General features: G+C 40.6%; 2 protein-coding genes across 2 annotated transcripts in view; one reads left to right on the top strand and one right to left on the bottom strand.

Moving 5' to 3' along the window:
• LOC115174947 (unconventional myosin-VI) overlaps window positions 1-2,389 on the top strand; it is a gene marked incomplete in the record, with an annotated part of 125,570 nt that extends 123,181 nt beyond the window's left edge. Inside the window, 1 exon segment of the mRNA XM_029733997.1 lies at window positions 112-2,389. Coding sequence (XP_029589857.1) covers window positions 112-311 — 200 coding nt within the window.
• A 3,600-nt stretch (window positions 2,390-5,989) lies between these two features.
• The window catches only part of LOC115174413 (titin-like), a 33,597-nt gene continuing 19,923 nt past the window's right edge, over window positions 5,990-19,663 (bottom strand). The window contains 2 exon segments of the mRNA XM_029732921.1: window positions 5,990-6,238; window positions 12,401-12,620. Of these exon segments, the coding sequence (XP_029588781.1) occupies window positions 6,000-6,238; window positions 12,401-12,620 (459 nt within the window). The 3' untranslated portion in view covers window positions 5,990-5,999.

Raw genomic sequence — 19,663 nt, 5'->3', positions numbered from 1 at the left:
GTGTGCGCGCTCATTTATCTCTCTCGTGTGCGCGCTCATTTATCTGTACGCTTTATAGTCTTACTGCCTCACAGGCACGACGCTCTATTGTTTTGCGGTCTGTGTCTCTAGGGAAAGACGACATGGAGATGTGTGAGCTGAGCCTAGAGGAGACAGGCTTGACGAGGAAGAGGGGAGCTGAGATCCTGCCCCGGCAGTTTGAGGAGATCTGGGAGCGCTGCGGGGGCATCCAGTACCTCCGGAGAGCCATCGAGAAACGACAGGCCCGCCCCACCTACGCCACAGCCATGCTGCAGACCCTCCTCAAGTAAAGGGTGTAGGGTGAATTTGCCCCTAGTCGCTGATCGTGGGTCAGTTTAGCATTTTCCCCACCTAATGGTTAAGGTTAGGATTGGGGGAGGGGAAGCTGATCCTAGATCTGTACTCTGGGAAACTTCACCCTGGAGCTAAAGCCCCCTGTCTTAAACCGCGGGCCTTTCTCTCACTACAGCAAAGGGAAGAATGCACTAAGCTACTGTACCTAACACAGTGGGTATTCAAAAAGTTAACCACTTTTTGTCAATTGTCTTTTTTCTTTTGTTCATGATATTGGTCTTGGCTGCTTTCAATTGTCTTGATGTATTGTTTCTTGGTGGGTGCGGGGGAATTTGCAGTGAACCTATGCAGAGGAATCAGACTGACTAATTATTACATCTAGTTTTGTTTCTCGAGCAATTGTGGATGTTTTCCTTTTAATATTCCTGCTACTTTAACTACGAGGCCTTATAAAAACTACTTTAACGGGGTAATTTGCTGAAAGTAGGAAATGTTTCAAAGCTGCCTCCAAATAAGTTTGAGTATTAAATTGTTGATGTTTAATGTCTTTGTGATTTAAACTGAAGTCAACATTTTGTCGAGCATTTCACTCAAACAGATACTTGCTGTTTACTTTATTTTCATGTAGTTATTATAGGATAATACTTGCACAAGAGAGGGTAGAAATGGGCTAGGTTGGGGTAGAAATGGGCTAGGTTGGGGTAGAAATGGGCTAGGTTGCACCTCTCTGTTTTCTCATGTGAGGCAGTTATACTTGAGCATCAGGTTCTTCTCTAAGGATATTTTTTAGTAACTGCACATAAATTCACATTCATTTCTAATTATAATATTTGATAATACTGTAATAAGTTTTTTACCTCTGGCTTTCAGACTGAATATAATATGAGTTTGTTGATTTGTCCCTTCAGTCCTTACTGTTTGGTTAGTAGCTGTTTGTTTTATTCTTCATGTGTGATTTAGGTTTGCTAATGAAAGGTAAAGAAATATTTCCTTTTCACATTCCCCAACCATTCATTTCTAAAGCCACATGGTTGAAATTGAAATGCATTGTTTCATGTTCTCCACATGAAACAATGCATATTCCAAATATTGAAACAGAAAGAAAAATGTATGAATCAAACTTAATTATGATGAGAAGTGAATAATGCAAATCTTGAGATACTCTACGATATCAAATCATACTGTCGGACCAAATGTGTGTATGGGACAAAAACTGAATAGTAAAATCGTGTTGATGTCTTCTTGACCCCAACTTCATTCAAGCTCATATACAATATAGTCAGCTATTCTTCCCTCTGCTAGATACAGTCCATCAGCTCATATTCCAATAGACACATACAGAATGTTCTACGTGTATGATAGAGAGTAATGTTTCTACACAGGAATGTACACATTTATTTTCTAAATAAATATTTCTACTCTAAGATACTCTAAAGCATGTGTCAAACTCATTCCACAGAGGGCCATGTGTCTGCGGGTTTTTGCTCCACCCTCGTATTTGATTAATTAGTAAGGACCTCCCTTCACCTAGTTGTCTACTGTAGGTCTTAATTGAAAGGAAAAAACAAAAACCTGCAGACACTCAGCCCTCCATGGAATGAGTTGGACACCCCTGCTATAAAGGGTTTGGGCACATGACTCATGTTTCTTAAAAAATAAACAAATGATGAAGCAATAATTTACACACGCAACACTACAAGGAGGACAGACGGTCTCCAAAACACACAGTACATGACAATCTTGTAAGGCTGTTAGTCTTGAGTTTTTTCTAGCGTTTCTTCTCGTTCCCTTGGACGCTCTGCACAAATGAAAGGCGACGTCGTGGTTGTTTGAAATCTATCCACTCATGCTCGTGTCTAAAGCATGTCTTCAGTTTAGACCGAAGTATGTATTTCTGACTTAAACAGCAGAGTTTACTACTGTACTGTGGGGTCTCCTTGAATATCGCTTGTAATGCACTGACTGGCTTCCTGATGCTCTGTATCTCACAACACGCATAGCAATCATTCCTCAGATACTGCCTTTTCTAATGCTGATCTCTAACTGAAATAAACGCATTTCATGCTTCACTCAACTGCTTTTGCCTCTCGTGTTTGACATCACTCTATTCCTCAACATGATAATGGTACAGCAGCAAAAATGCACAGTTCTGGTAGGAAATGCTGACTTAAAAAAGCCCTATTGAAGACAGTGAGTAGTTCATTTCACCGATGTGTACAGAACAGATGTTTGACGAAACAGAGATGGACTTTATACAATTATCAATAGTACACAACACCAATACAGCATTACAGAGACAGACAGTATGTGATATTAACTATACTCCATTGCAACATACACACCTCATTATGAGGAAAACATCACTTTTCTTCTGGCATTTTACATTTTAAAAAAAATGTGCTACTACATTGTCAGCACATTATGTATAAAAGCAGTTTGCTGTCCTGGGGTGCCTTTGCAACTTGGTAAATGCAGCGAAATGATCATCTGTTTGTCGTCCATAGTTTGGGGAGTATCCTTTCAGGTGAAACACTTTGGAAAGCTGAGATGAAGGGGTTGTGTGCCTGTCAATCAGAAGACCGCAGATCAATGTCTTTCAGCAGTCACAACAGTCACAACTGTCTGTTAACTGCGTCAGCTATTAAATATCCTTTATAAACGGTCCTGTGTTGCTTCTGCAGTGATCCAAACGCTGTCTTCTGCGGTCGCCAAGTCTAAAGCAGGAGAAACACAGATGCTAGTGTTACCATTGTTCGTTTTTGCCAAAGGGAGTGTACAGTGTATGCAGGCTAAGATAGTTCTACTTTGCCAAGCATTCATTAAACTGGCATAGTGTAGAAACCCAAGTCTGATACTTTATATTGTATGATCTTTGGAATGAAATTCAGCCATACTATATTCTGTTTGTTTAAATTTAACCCTTAATTACATTTGACCCAGTTCCTCAACAGCAAAATAGCTGACCTGGAAAGAGGGTCAAAGAAGGCTAGACTAATGACAAAGCCTGCATTTGGAAAGCAACAGGCTTGCCAATCTGTCTCTCCTCCATCAAGAGGTGAATAACATGGACTAAGCGTTCCCTTTGGGAGCTTTGGTTTGTCTGTGTGAAGTGTGTCGGCTCTAAACCAATTTGAGCGAAACCCGTAAACTAGTGGAAATATCATGGACCAATTTGTTTGAATGATAATTATCTGATGTCATGGTTTGATTTGCTTTCTTGTTTCGATAATGTGGCATGACTGGGTCAGAAATGAAGGTCAAATAAAGATTTTAAAAAGCAAGCAATCGAACAAGTCCTTACCCCAATACGTAGTGTTGATGTCATTCAACCCTCTAATTTATTAACTTGTCATGCCTGGAAGACTTGTATATTTGTCTGGGTATCTACCAACAACAAAAAACATAAAGAAGGATATTGAGACAACAATAACAAACAAATGAGCGAACAAGAAAACAATTGCAACTATATATTATCCCAAGGGGAAAAAATCACATGGGGTGAAGCACGACAAGAGGTTTTTCTGTAAAGAAGACAGTCGTTAGGTCACTGTAGAGACCTGTGAGATTGTCACAATGGAATGACACTGAGTTCACTATGGTGCAGATGCAGTATCCTTTTTTGGCAAAAACTACTGCTCCTCCACTTTGTTCACAGACCAATGGACTGACATTAACTAACCAATAGTCGGATATTTCAACTATTTTAAAATCTTACGCGATTGTAGGCCTACATTGTTTACTGGAATAGATTTCCCTGAGACAAAATTGACCTGAGAAATCTTAAACTATTGACAATAGATTTCCCTGAGACAAAATTGACCTGAGAAATCTTAAACTATTGACAATAAGATTACTGAAAGCTAGATAATGTCAGCAGCACCCTGTATGGTATTAACCTTTTGAGTTTTCATAGACTGAGAAAGCTAGATAATGTATTAACCTTTAGATTTTCATAGACGGTTGTTATTTCTGACTGTTTGTGGTGCTGTCTGGTCTAGGGGCTGGATTACTGTCTTAGGGTCTGTTTGTGTCCAAAATGGCACCCTATTCCCTATATACACAGCAGGGCACTATTTTGTCCATGCCCTACGGGCCCTGGTCAAATGTAATGCACTACATAGGGAATAGGATGCCATTTGGGATGCACACACTCTGTGTTAATAGGAGATGGCAAATCCAGGTCTGTGTGGGTGTGTTGACTGGTTCCTGGTGGGGTGAAGCCCCCCAATGCTCGCATAATTACACATGGAACTAACCGGATCAGAGAGGGAACTAAAGCCACTGACACTTTAACCTTTGCTTGAACACTTTGTTGCTGTATTTACATATACTGTAGGACAGTGGTATTCAAATATTTTCAGCGGGGACCCCGTTTTTTCCCCAAGAATTTCTCGCGACCCCGCACAACCCCAAATCTAATGACACAACCTTAAATAACAAATAACCTTCAATTCATTGCATTTTCATCTATCAAAATGGGATTTTTTTTTTTACTCAATATATATCAATTTCTTTCAATTAGCTTTCTCACAAACATTTGTATATTGTCCAATACAATAATCTGTTAATTTTTGTTCCTGAAAATATATGTATAGTAATTTTGATGACCCCAATGCAGCTCCCCCGCGACCCCGACTATGAATATCACTGCTGTTGTGGGATCAGTTAAGTGGTATGGATAGTTAGTGAAGGAGATTTGGAAGTTTCAGATTCCAGTCACATGATCTTTACTGAAGTGAAACATTTTTAGTTGGCCCATACAGAAATGAATCTTTACACATATAAAAGGCATAATGATGAGCTTTGAAGATGTTTTCTTTAATAAGAACCCAGATTTAAGTGGTGGTGATTTCTAAAGATGTCCCTTTTACCTCTGTAGCTGAGAGGAGTATGTTTAATTGGGTATAATCAAAATTATGTTAAGCGAAAAATTACATTATGGAGACATTTTCTCTCTAGGTTCCAGAGAGTCAGCACGACACTGTCTGGAAGTCTGTGACTGCAAGCTGGGAGCTTATAACATCAAGAGAAAGTCACTCTGTTCCGAAAACCTCAAGTCCACTAGTATTAATTCTACAGTACCAGTGCAGCTCTCAGCTCTAAAAGCAAAATGGGGATGTTATCTCTTACTAGAATGTATATAGTAAGTGTTGAAAGAAGAATACATATAGTACAGCTAAATACATGAACCGTACAAATCAACACAGTGAAGAAAAGACTTTTGCTTACGCCAAAGTCACTGTCTCTCTGGTCCGTCTACATTGTGTGTACATGAATATCATGAGAGCTATCACGGCATAAACAAAGGACAGGAAGCCCACAAAGCAGCTTATGAAAAGGAAGGGGTCTACTGGCACGGCCACCAGCTCAGTGCAGCGCTCCCCGTTAAAGTGCCAGACATTACCTACAGGACATCTAAAGAGGTCAAAGACACTGGGTTAGAGCACATTATGAACACTACAGTTCATGAAAGTGTGTGTTTGTGCGCGTGTGTTGCATTAGAATGTTGTTGCTTTCCTCTCAACACTAAGTAGACAACATCAACAAAGAGAACAACATCAAGTTGAACTGTAACAGGTGAGAGAAACAAGTGATGGCAATGGATATTATAATTCATACGTCATAGTAACAATGAATGGCTTAATAGAAATCTGGATATACAGAATCATGGCACAATGTTTACTTTATTTGGAGGTGGTTACGCTAAGGTACCTGCAAGTGGCTCCATGCCCAGGCACTATCTCACACTGACCCCCGTTTTGGCAGTAGTCAGGCTGCAGGACACAGATACTCTGACAGGGCAAACCATCCAACGTAATGTAGCCCGGGTCACACAGACACTCGGCCTCCCGAGACCAGCGGTTCACCACACAGCGAGAGAAGTCGTTGCACGCCAAGAACTTACAGGGATCTGCTTGATCAGCTGTTAAAAAAGAATGAGGAACAGGGAAATGGTAAGATCAGTATTCATTAAATATCAAAGTAGCTGTGAAGCTGTCTTCTCCCCCTTTTTAACGACCCTCTTTCTCTCAGGGAGGTACTAAAAACATTTGATTGATTTTAATGAGGTAGGTCCTCCTCAGCTTCTTCTCTGCATTGAATTTTAAGGTTTAGCACATTAGCTAGTGAAAAGTCGAATATTGATGGCCCAGGCAAAGCATAACAGATGGATTTTACACCCATAGGGAGCACAGGGGCATGTGCCCTCTCAGATCTGTCCTGTGTGTGTGTGTGTGTGTGTGTGTGTGTGTGTGGTGTGTGGTGTGTGGTGTGTGTGTGTGTGTGTGTGTGTGTGTGTGTGTGTGTGTGTGTGTGTATATATCTATATACACACATGCATGCACACACACATATATACACACACACACAATATATATATATATACAGTACCAGTCAAAAGTTGACACACCTACTCATTCCAGGATTTTTTTTTCTTCTACATTGTAGAATCATAACTATATAAAAAAAAAACACATGGAATAATGTAGTATCCAAAAAAAGTGTTAAACAAATCAAAATATATTTTATATTTGAGATTATTCAAGTAGCCACCCTTTGCCTTGATGTCAGCATTGCACACTCTTGGCATTCTCTCAACCAGCTTCATGAGGTAGTCACCTGGAATGCATTTCAATTAACAGGACTGCTTTGTTAACAGTTGATTTGTGGGATTTCTTTCCTTAATGCATTTGAGCCAATCAGTTGTGTTGTGACAAGGTAGGGGTGGTATACAGAAGATAGCCCTATTTGGTAAAAGACCAAGTCCATGTTATGGCAAGAACAGCTCAAATAAGCAAAGAGAAACGACAGTCCATCATTACTTTAAGACATGAAGGTCAGTCATGAACTTTGAAAGTTTCTTCAATTGCAGTTGCAAAAACCATCAAGCGCTATGATGAAACTGGCTCTAATGAGGACCGCCACAAGAAATTAAGACCCAGAGTTACCTCTGCTGCAGAGGACAAGTTCCATACAGTTAACAGCACCTCAGCCCAAGTAAATGCTTCACAGAGTGCAAGTAACAAACACATCTCTACATCAACTACTCAGAGGAGACTGCATGAATCAGGCCTTCATGGTCGAATTGCTGCAAAGAAACCACTACTAAAGGACACCAATAAGAAGAAAATACTTGCTTGGGCCAAGAAACACGAGCAATTCACATTAGACTGGTGTAAATCTGTCCTTTGGTCTGATGAGTCCAAATTTGACATTTTTGGTTCCAATCGCCGTGTCTTTGTAAGACGCAGAGTAGGGGAACGGATGATCTCCGAATGTCTGTTTCCCACCGTGAAGCATGGAGGAGGAAGAGGTGTGATGGTGTAGGGGGGCTTTGTTGGTGATGCTGTCTGATTTATTTAGAATTCAAGGCACACTTAACCAGCATGGCTACCACAGAATTATGCAGCAATACGCCATGCCATCTGGTTTGCGCTTAGTGAGACTATCATTTGTTTTTCAACAGGACAATGACCCAACACACCTCCAGGCTGTGTAAGAGCTATTTGACCAAGAAGGAAAGTGATGGAGTGCTGCATCAAATGACCTGGCCTACACAATCACCCGACCTCAACCCAATTGAGATGGTTTGGGATGAGTTGGGCCGCAGAGTGAAGGAAAAGCAGCCAACGAGTGCTAAGCACATGTGGGAACTCCTTCAAGACTGTTGGAAAAGCATTCCTCATGAAGCTGGTTGAGAGAATGCCAAGAGTGTACAAATCTGTCATCAAGGCGAAGAATGGCTACTTTGAAGAATCTCAAATATAAAATATATTTTGATTTGTTTAACACTTTTTTGGATACTGCATGATTCCATGTGTTTTTTTATAGTTTGATGTTTATTTATTTTATTTTAAGATAAAGCAAAGCAGTGTGGCACAAACAACAACAGAGTTACACATGGAATAAACAAACATACAGTCAAAAACACAATAGAGAAAAAGTCTATGTACAGTGTGTGCAAATGAGGTAAGATAAGGGAGGTAAGGCAATAAATAGGCCATGGTGGTGAAGTAATTACAATATAGCAATTAAACACTGGAGTGATAGATGTGCAAAAGATGAATGTGCAAGTAGAGATACTCGGGTGCAAAGGAGCAAGATAAATAAATAAATAAATACAGTATGGGGATGAGGTAGTTGGATAGGCTGTTTACAGATGGGCTATGTGCAGTGATCTGTGAGCTGCTCTGACAGCTGGTGCTTAAAGTTAGTGAGGGAGATATGAGTCTCCAGCTTCAGAGATTTTTGCAATTCGTTCCAGTCATTGGCAGCAGAGAACTGGCAGGAAAGGCGGCCAAAGGGGGTATTGGCTTTGGGGGTGACCAGTGAAATATACCTACTGGAGTGCGTGCTACAGGTGGGTGCTGCTATGGTGACCTGTTAGCTGAGATAAGGCGGGGCTTTACCTAGCAGAGACTTATAGATGACCTGGAGCCAGTGGGTTTGGCGGCGAGTATGAAGCGAGGGCCAGCCAACGAGAGAGTACAGGTCACAGTGGTGGGTAGTATATGGGGCTTTGGTGACAAAACGGATGGCACGATGATAGACTGCATCCAGTTTGCTGAGTAGAGTGTTGGAGGCTATTTTGTAAATGACATCGCCGAAATAGAGGATCGGTAGAATGGTCAGTTTTACGAGGGTATGTTTGGCAGGATGAGTGAAGGATGCTTTGCTGCAAAATAGGAAGCCGATTCTAGATTTAATTTTGGATTGGAGATGCTTAATGTGAGTCTGGAAGGAGAATTTACAGTCTAACCAGACACTAAGGTATTTGTAGTTGTCCACATATTCTAAGTCAGAATCATCCAGAGTAGTGATGCTGGACGGGCGGGCAGGTGCGGACAGCGATCGGTTGAAGAGCATGCATTTAATTTTACTTGCATTGAAGAGCAGTTGGAGGCCACGGAAGGAGAGTTGTATGGCATTGAAGCTCGTCTGGAGGTTAGTTAACAACGTGTCCAAAGAAGGGCCAGAAGTATAAAGAATGGTGTCGTCTACGTAGAGGTGGATCAGAGAATCACCAGCAGCAAGAGCGACATCATTGATGTATACAGAGAAGAGAGTCGGCCCGAGATTTGAACCCTGTGGCACCCCCCATATGAGACTGCCAGAGGTCTACCGATTTTACACACTGAACTCTGTCTGAGAAGTAGTTGGTGAACCAGGCGAGGCAGTAATTTGAGAAACCAAGGCTGTTGAGTCTGCCTATAAGAATGTTGTGATTGACAGAGTCGAAAGCCTTGGCCAGTTTGATGAATACGGCTGCACAGTATTCTCTCTTATCGATGGCGGTTTAATGATATCGTTTAGGACCTTGAGCGTGGCTGAGGTGCACCCATGACCAGCTCTGAAACCAGATTGCATAGTGGAGAAGTCTTCACTATTATTCTACAATGTAGAAAATAGTGAAAATAAAGAAAAACCCATGAATGAGTACGTGTGTTTTTCTTTATTTTTACTATTTTCTACATATACATTTATCCTATATATATATATATATATATATATATATATATATATATATATATATATTTGGTAAATTGTTTTGTTGTTTCTCTGTAATACTACGAGCCACCTACAGATGTAAGAACTTAATTTGAGCCAGTTTGCTACAGCAGGCAAATATTCCTGCAACAATAGGACATTTGAATTATTATGCAGAATATAATGAATGTATATTTGTGTAATGGTTGATACAATTTTGTAATGGTTGATACATTTTTCATTAGGGAAAACCAAGTCTGTAATTTCAAAGTGGAAATTACAATTTTAGAAGCCTTTTTAAACCTCAATACACTACATGTTTTAAATTTCCTGGATTACAGGAAAGTTCTCCTGCAGCAGGGTGATCAAATTAAGATCCCACATCTGTAGGAATTTCATGAAGTTTGCTTTAGCTGCCCCAGATAGGTTATCAACCTCATAACTAGCTACTGTACCAAGATATTTCAGGCTATCAATCAAGTTAGTTAGACAAGCTAGCTACTCTATCTTAGCTGGCATGCCTTCTGGAAAGGTTGGTAGACTGTAGAAAAGTAAGCAATTACTAAATGTACTGAGTAAAACTCACATTCCTTTCAATGTTTTACCCAGATTTTAGCAGAGATGCAGAGAAGCATATTTTGTTTCTTAAAAATATAAATGAACACCAGTTAGGAGGATACAGACAGCTCAAGCATATTTTTAGATATGCAGAAAAAATATATATATTTGACATAGAATTAAGCATAATGATTATGGCTCTAGATTGCAGGAAAAAGTGGTTTCAGGTGTTTGAAAAATGAAAAATTATTCCAGAGAGACAACCACCCGCCCCCCAGCCATCCTCACATGCTTTGTGCCCCCTCATACACTGCTCAAAAAAATAAAGGGAACACTTAAACAACACAATGTAACTCCAAGTCAATCACACTTCTGTGAAATCAAACTGTCCACTTAGGAAGCAACACTGATTGACAATAAATTTCACATGCTGTTGTGCAAATGGAATAGACAACAGGTGGAAATTATAGGCAATTAGCAAGATACCCCCAATAAAGGAGTGGTTCTGCAGGTGGGGACCACAGACCACTTCTCAGTTCCTATGCTTCCTGGCTGATGTTTTGGTCACTTTTGAATGCTGGCGGTGCATTCACTCTAGTGGTAGCATGAGACGGAGTCTACAACCCACACAAGTGGCTCAGGTAGTGCAGCTCATCCAGGATGGCACATCAATGCGAGCTGTGGCAAGAAGGTTTGCTGTGTCTGTCAGCGTAGTGTCCAGAGCATGGAGGCGCTACCAGGAGACGTGGAGGAGGCCGTAGGAGGGCAACAACCCAGCAGCAGGACCGCTACCTCCGCCTTTGTGCAAGGAGGAGCAGGAGAAGCACTGCCAGAGCCCTGCAAAATGACCTCCAGCAGGCCACAAATGTGCATGTTTCTGCTCAAACGGTCAGAAACAGACTCCATGAGGGTGGTATGAGGGCCCGACGTCCACAGGTGGGGGTTGTGCTTACAGCCCAACACCGTGCAGGACGTTTGGCATTTGCCAGAGAACACCAAGATTGGCAAATTCGCCACTGGCAATTGAAAGCAGGTTCACACTGAGCACGTGACAGACGTGACAGAGTCTGGAGACGCCGTGGAGAACGTTCTGCTGCCTGCAACATCCTCCAGCATGACCGGTTTGGCGGTGGGTCAGTCATGGTGTGGGGTGGCATTTCTTTGGGGGGCCGCACAGCCCTCCATGTGCTCGCCAGAGGTAGCCTGACTGCCATTAGGTACCGAGATGAGACCCTCAGACCCCTTGTGAGACCATATGCTGGTGCGGTTGGCCCTGGGTTCTTCCTAATGCAAGACAATGCTAGACCTCATGTGGCTGGAGTGTGTCAGCAATTCCTGCAAGAGGAAGGCATTTATGCTATGGACTGGCCCGCCCGTTCCCCAGGCCTGTATCCAATTGAGCACATCTGGGACATCATGTCTCGCTCCATCCACCAACGCCACGTTGCACCACAGACTGTCCAGGAGTTGGCGGATGCTTTAGTCCAGGTCTGGGAGGAGATCCCTCAGGAGACCATCCGCCACCTCACCAGGAGCATGCCCAGGCGTTGTAGGGAGGTCATACAGGCACGTGGAGGCCACACACTCTACTGAGCCTCATTTTGACTTGTTTTAAGGACATTACAAAGTTGGATCAGCCTGTAGTGTGGTTTTCACATTGATTATTTTTGTGTGATTTTGTTGTCAGCACATTCAACTATGTAGAGAAAAAAGTATTTAATAAGATTATTTCTTTCCTTCAGATCTAGGATGTGTTGTTTAAGTGTTGTTTAAGTGTTCCCTTTATTTTTTTGAGCAGTATATTTTCGGGGTGCATGACGCCCCTGCTCTCTACCCAATTTATAGTCTTCATTAGTGTTTTGTTCTTTATTGCTGTAGTATTCTCCGTGTTTTGATTCGACTGTTACTACTGTATACATTATGTTTTTCATATTCTGTAAATGTCACCTTTAAAATGACCACATAGGGCTCTGGTCAAAAATAGTGCACTATATAGGGAATAGGGTGCCATTTGGGACAAAGCCAAGATCTCATCTCATACCTGGCTCTATGTCCAGAGAGTGACTGTCAATCTCAATGTTGAGGCGCATGGCAGCAGCATTGCAGAAGTCTTCTAGGACACAGTGGACGGCCTGGGTCATGTTGTATGGAACTGACTTGGAGAACTTCATCTTGCTGTTGACCACAACGCTGCCGTTCCTGAAGTTGAGAATCTCCAGCTTCTTGAATCCCGTTAGATTGGACTGCAGGTAAGGCAGCAGCTGGACAGAGGAGAAAAAAAGTGACTATCAGCATTCAGAATAATCCATTACAATCCAAAGGGAACACTGCCACTAACTCGCTTTCCAGCCAAGGTGCATGAATGGAGGAGCAAACTGAAGTGAAGAGGAAATTCAACAACAATTAATTTTTAAAATCTTTCTGATTCCAATGTGTTTTACTTTGTCGTCTTAAGCATGGTAAGAGATTATTCACTTTATTTAGACGACTTTCTAATAACAATGACATTTAACCACTGTCTGTAATTACCATGCAGTAGTTGAAAGAGTTCTACCCACTACACCAGAGGCTTTTATACACTATTGTAGAGTGACGTTGCCCTGAAACTCAAATCCTCCACTTGCACCCGGTGTGGCGGAAACCCATTTTTTCAAAGTCATGAATGTGCTAATATAATATTACCAGGTCTCAGCCAGTACCTTTCATGAATGTGCTAATATAATATTACCAGGTCTCAGCCAGTACCTTTCATGAATGTGCTAATATAATATTACCAGGTCTCAGCCAGTACCTTTCATGAATGTGCTAATATAATATTACCAGGTCTCAGCCAGTACCTTTCATGAATGTGCTAATATAATATTACCAGGTCTCAGCCAGTACCTTTCATGAATGTGCTAATATAATATTACCAGGTCTCAGCCAGTACCTTTCATGAATGTGCTAATATAATATTACCAGGTCTCAGCCAGTACCTTTCATGAATGTGCTAATATAATATTACCAGGTCTCTGCCAGTACCTTTCATGAATGTGCTAATATAATATTACCAGGTCTCAGCCAGTACCTTTCATGAATGTGCTAATATAATATTACCAGGTCTCAGCCAGTACCTTTCATGAATGTGCTAATATAATATTACCAGGTCTCAGCCAGTACCTTTCATGAATGTGCTAATATAATATTACCAGGTCTCAGCCAGTACCTTTCATGAATGTGCTAATATAATATTACCAGGTCTCAGCCAGTACCTTTCATGAATGTGCTAATATAATATTACCAGGTCTCAGCCAGTACCTTTCATGAATGTGCTAATATAATATTACCAGGTCTCAGCCAGTACCTTTCATGAATGTGCTAATATAATATTACCAGGTCTCAGCCAGTACCTTTCATGAATGTGCTAATATAATATTACCAGGTCTCAGCCAGTACCTTTCATGAATGTGCTAATATAATATTACCAGGTCTCAGCCAGTACCTTTCATGAATGTGCTAATATAATATTACCAGGTCTCAGCCAGTACCTTTCATGAATGTGCTAATATAATATTACCAGGTCTCAGCCAGTACCTTTCATGAATGTGCTAATATAATATTACCAGGTCTCAGCCAGTACCTTTCATGAATGTGCTAATATAATATTACCAGGTCTCAGCCAGTACCTTTCATGAATGTGCTAATATAATATTACCAGGTCTCAGCCAGTACCTTTCATGAATGTGCTAATATAATATTACCAGGTCTCAGCCAGTACCTTTCATGAATGTGCTAATATAATATTACCAGGTCTCAGCCAGTACCTTTCATGAATGTGCTAATATAATATTACCAGGTCTCAGCCAGTACCTTTCATGAATGTGCTAATATAATATTACCAGGTCTCAGCCAGTACCTTTCATGAATGTGCTAATATAATATTACCAGGTCTCAGCCAGTACCTTTCATGAATGTGCTAATATAATATTACCAGGTCTCAGCCAGTACCTTTCATGAATGTGCTAATATAATATTACCAGGTCTCAGCCAGTACCTTTCATGAATGTGCTAATATAATATTACCAGGTCTCAGCCAGTACCTTTCATGAATGTGCTAATATAATATTACCAGGTCTCAGCCAGTACCTTTCATGAATGTGCTAATATAATATTACCAGGTCTCAGCCAGTACCTTTCATGAATGTGCTAATATAATATTACCAGGTCTCAGCCAGTACCTTTCATGAATGTGCTAATATAATATTACCAGGTCTCAGCCAGTACCTTTCATGAATGTGCTAATATAATATTACCAGGTCTCAGCCAGTACCTTTCATGAATGTGCTAATATAATATTACCAGGTCTCAGCCAGTACCTTTCATGAATGTGCTAATATAATATTACCAGGTCTCAGCCAGTACCTTTCATGAATGTGCTAATATAATATTACCAGGTCTCAGCCAGTACCTTTCATGAATGTGCTAATATAATATTACCAGGTCTCAGCCAGTACCTTTCATGAATGTGCTAATATAATATTACCAGGTCTCAGCCAGTACCTTTCATGAATGTGCTAATATAATATTACCAGGTCTCAGCCAGTACCTTTCATGAATGTGCTAATATAATATTACCAGGTCTCATGCCAGTACCTTTCATGAATGTGCTAATATAATATTACCAGGTCTCTGCCAGTACCTTTCATGAATGTGCTAATATAATATTACCAGGTCTCAGCCAGTACCTTTCATGAATGTGCTAATATAATATTACCAGGTCTCAGCCAGTACCTTTCATGAATGTGCTAATATAATATTACCAGGTCTCAGCCAGTACCTTTCATGAATGTGCTAATATAATATTACCAGGTCTCAGCCAGTACCTTTCATGAATGTGCTAATATAATATTACCAGGTCTCAGCCAGTACCTTTCATGAATGTGCTAATATAATATTACCAGGTCTCAGCCAGTACCTTTCATGAATGTGCTAATATAATATTACCAGGTCTCAGCCAGTACCTTTCATGAATGTGCTAATATAATATTACCAGGTCTCTGCCAGTACCTTTCATGAATGTGCTAATATAATATTACCAGGTCTCTGCCAGTACCTTTCATGAATGTGCTAATATAATATTACCAGGTCTCTGCCAGTACCTTTCATGAATGTGCTAATATAATATTACCAGGTCTCAGCCAGTACCTTTCATGAATGTGCTAATATAATATTACCAGGTCTCAGCCAGTACCTTTCATGAATGTGCTAATATAATATTACCAGGTCTCAGCCAGTACCTTTCATGAATGTGCTAATATAATATTACCAGGTCTCAGCCAGTACCTTTCATGAATGTGCTAATATAATATTACCAGGTCTCAGCCAGTACCTTTCATGAATGTGCTAATATAATATTACCAGGTCTCAGCCAGTACCTTTCATGAATGTGCTAATATAATATTACCAGGTCTCAGCCAGTACCTTTCATGAATGTGCTAATATAATATTACCAGGTCTCAGCCAGTACCTTTCATGAATGTGCTAATATAATATTACCAGGTCTCAGCCAGTACCTTTCATGAATGTGCTAATATAATATTACCAGGTCTCAGCCAGTACCTTTCATGAATGTGCTAATATAATATTACCAGGTCTCAGCCAGTACCTTTCATGAATGTGCTAATATAATATTACCAGGTCTCAGCCAGTACCTTTCATGAATGTGCTAATATAATATTACCAGGTCTCAGCCAGTACCTTTCATGAATGTGCTAATATAATATTACCAGGTCTCAGCCAGTACCTTTCATGAATGTGCTAATATAATATTACCAGGTCTCAGCCAGTACCTTTCATGAATGTGCTAATATAATATTACCAGGTCTCAGCCAGTACCTTTCATGAATGTGCTAATATAATATTACCAGGTCTCAGCCAGTACCTTTCATGAATGTGCTAATATAATATTACCAGGTCTCAGCCAGTACCTTTCATGAATGTGCTAATATAATATTACCAGGTCTCAGCCAGTACCTTTCATGAATGTGCTAATATAATATTACCAGGTCTCAGCCAGTACCTTTCATGAATGTGCTAATATAATATTACCAGGTCTCTGCCAGTACCTTTCATGAATGTGCTAATATAATATTACCAGGTCTCAGCCAGTACCTTTCATGAATGTGCTAATATAATATTACCAGGTCTCTGCCAGTACCTTTCATGAATGTGCTAATATAATATTACCAGGTCTCAGCCAGTACCTTTCATGAATGTGCTAATATAATATTACCAGGTCTCAGCCAGTACCTTTCATGAATGTGCTAATATAATATTACCAGGTCTCAGCCAGTACCTTTCATGAATGTGCTAATATAATATTACCAGGTCTCAGCCAGTACCTTTCATGAATGTGCTAATATAATATTACCAGGTCTCAGCCAGTACCTTTCATGAATGTGCTAATATAATATTACCAGGTCTCAGCCAGTACCTTTCATGAATGTGCTAATATAATATTACCAGGTCTCAGCCAGTACCTTTCATGAATGTGCTAATATAATATTACCAGGTCTCAGCCAGTACCTTTCATGAATGTGCTAATATAATATTACCAGGTCTCAGCCAGTACCTTTCATGAATGTGCTAATATAATATTACCAGGTCTCAGCCAGTACCTTTCATGAATGTGCTAATATAATATTACCAGGTCTCAGCCAGTACCTTTCATGAATGTGCTAATATAATATTACCAGGTCTCAGCCAGTACCTTTCATGAATGTGCTAATATAATATTACCAGGTCTCAGCCAGTACCTTTCATGAATGTGCTAATATAATATTACCAGGTCTCAGCCAGTACCTTTCATGAATGTGCTAATATAATATTACCAGGTCTCAGCCAGTACCTTTCATGAATGTGCTAATATAATATTACCAGGTCTCAGCCAGTACCTTTCATGAATGTGCTAATATAATATTACCAGGTCTCAGCCAGTACCTTTCCGCTGGGTTGAAGAAACCCTTATTGCTAGAGTCCTTGAAACAATAACAAAGGGGCACCTCACCTCTGTTTTGGTAAAAAGCTGAGGGATGGGCCTGAAGAAATGTAACCACTCAAATTCATAGTATCAAAATTATTGTTTTAACCATTTTTTTAGGCTATTAAGTGTTTGTTTATATGTACATTGTTTCAAACGGAGTAAAACAAGCATATATTTGGGGTTCTGATGGGGTAATACAATAGAACTAAGCTGATCAGGAATTTATAAGGTATATTCAAGAATCAATGGGTATATATATATTACACATTTTTAAGTCAAAAAAAGTATGTAACAAAAGATTCTACCTTTAAAAAGTAGGTAATTGTTCAGATCCTGAGCATGCCATAGATGACAGAAGTCAGGAGGAAACAGACATTGCCTTGAGTTATTTCTTTCAATTGGAAATATTGAATACATTTAGAACCGTTACTGGCAGGCAGCACATTGAACAGTTGTTGCTCTTTAGGAAGCAACTGAGGATAGACCTGGACAGCTCTGTTACTGGGAGAGCTCTAAAGGCTTCGCAGTTCATCAGAATGTTGCAGTCAGCACAGGCTTTGTCAAAGTGATTCTACCATGTTAGACTAGCAGAGAGCATTGCCTAATCTCTGCATTTACATGTTAAGTATGCACAGATTGTAAGTGCCAAATCTTTAGAAGTACATATCTTCAAGCATGGAAACCCTTCAAAGGTTGCCTACTGTACATATGTGCATAGCTGGGAATCTGAATCAAATTGAAAAACAACATGTAACTACCTTGTTTCTCTGTGGCCTTTAGGGCTGAACATAATTGGCCGCATATAGTACCACAGTATGAGTCATAATACCCATAAAACCTAGTGGTCAAACAGGGAAATGGTTTGAATTGTTTTTTCCACCATTCATTTTTCCCATATGGGATTTTAGAAACACTTCAAATAAGGGCTGTGTTTTGTGTAGGCTTACCTTGGCGGGAAGTTTTGATAACCCTGTAAATCTCTCTAGGACAAGGTGACTTTTGGAAAGTATTCAGACCCCTTCACTTTTTCCATATTCTAAAATGGATTAAATTGTTTTTTTCTCAGCAATCTACACACAATACCCCATAATGACAAGGCAAAAACAGGTTTTTAGACATTTTTTGCACATTTATATAAAAACAAAACTGAAATATCACATTGACATAACTATTCAGACCCTTTACTCAGTACCTTATTGAAGAACATTTTGGCTGCGATTACAGCCTCAAGTATTCTTGGGTATGATACTACAATCTTGGCACACCTGTATTTGGGGAGTTTCTCCCATTCTTCTCTGCAGATCCTCTCAATCGCTGTCAGGTTGGATATGGGAGTGTCGCTGCACAGTTATTTTCAGGTCTCTCCAGAGATGTTAGATCGGGTTCAAGTCTGGGCTCTGGCTGGGCCACTCAAGGACATTCAGAGACTTGTCCCAAACCTACTCTTGCATTGTCTTGGCTGTGCGCTTAGGGTCATTGTCCTGTTGGAAGGTGAACCTTCACCCCAGTCCTGAGCGCTCTGGAGAAGGTTTTCATCAAGGATCTCTCTGTACTTTGCTCTGTTCATCTTTCCCTCGATCCTGACTAGTATCCCAGTCCCTGCTGCTGAAAAACATCCCCACAGCATGATGCTGCTACCACCATGCTTCACCGTAGGGATAGTGCCAGGTTTCCTCCAGACGTGACGCTTGGCATTCAGGCCAAAGAGTTCAATCTTGGTTTCATCGGACCAGAGAATCTTGTTTCTCATGGTCTGAGAGTCCTTTAGGTGCCTTTTGACAAATTTCAAGCAGGCTCTCATGTGCCTTTTACTGAAAGGTGGCTTCCGTCTGGCCACTCTACCATACAAGCCTGATTAGTGGAGGAATGCAGAGATGCTTGTCCTTCTGGAAGGTTCTCCAATCTCCACAGAGGAACTCTGGAGCTCTGTCAGAGTGACCATCGGGTTCTTGGTCACCTCCCTGACCAAGGCCCTTCTCCCCCCGATTGCTCAGTTTGTCTTGGTTGCCAGCTCAAGGAAGAGTCTTGGTGGTTCCAAACTTTATGTTTTAATAATGATGGAGGCCACTGTGTTCTTGTGGACCTTCAATGCTGCAGAAATGTTTTGGTACCCTTCCCCAGACCTGTGCCTCGGCACAATCCTGTCTCGGAGCTCTACGGACAATTCCTTCAACCTCATGGCTTCGTTTTTGCGCTGATATGCACTGTCAATTGTGGGACCTTACATAGACAGGTGTGTGCCTTTCCAAATCATGTTGAAGCAATTGAATTTACCACAGGTGG

This window comes from Salmo trutta, chromosome 35 (assembly GCF_901001165.1).
Source record: "Salmo trutta chromosome 35, fSalTru1.1, whole genome shotgun sequence".
Lineage (NCBI taxonomy): Eukaryota > Metazoa > Chordata > Actinopteri > Salmoniformes > Salmonidae > Salmo > Salmo trutta.
Note: the sequence above shows the minus strand (reverse complement) of the source record. Positions and strands in the feature narration are given on the sequence as shown.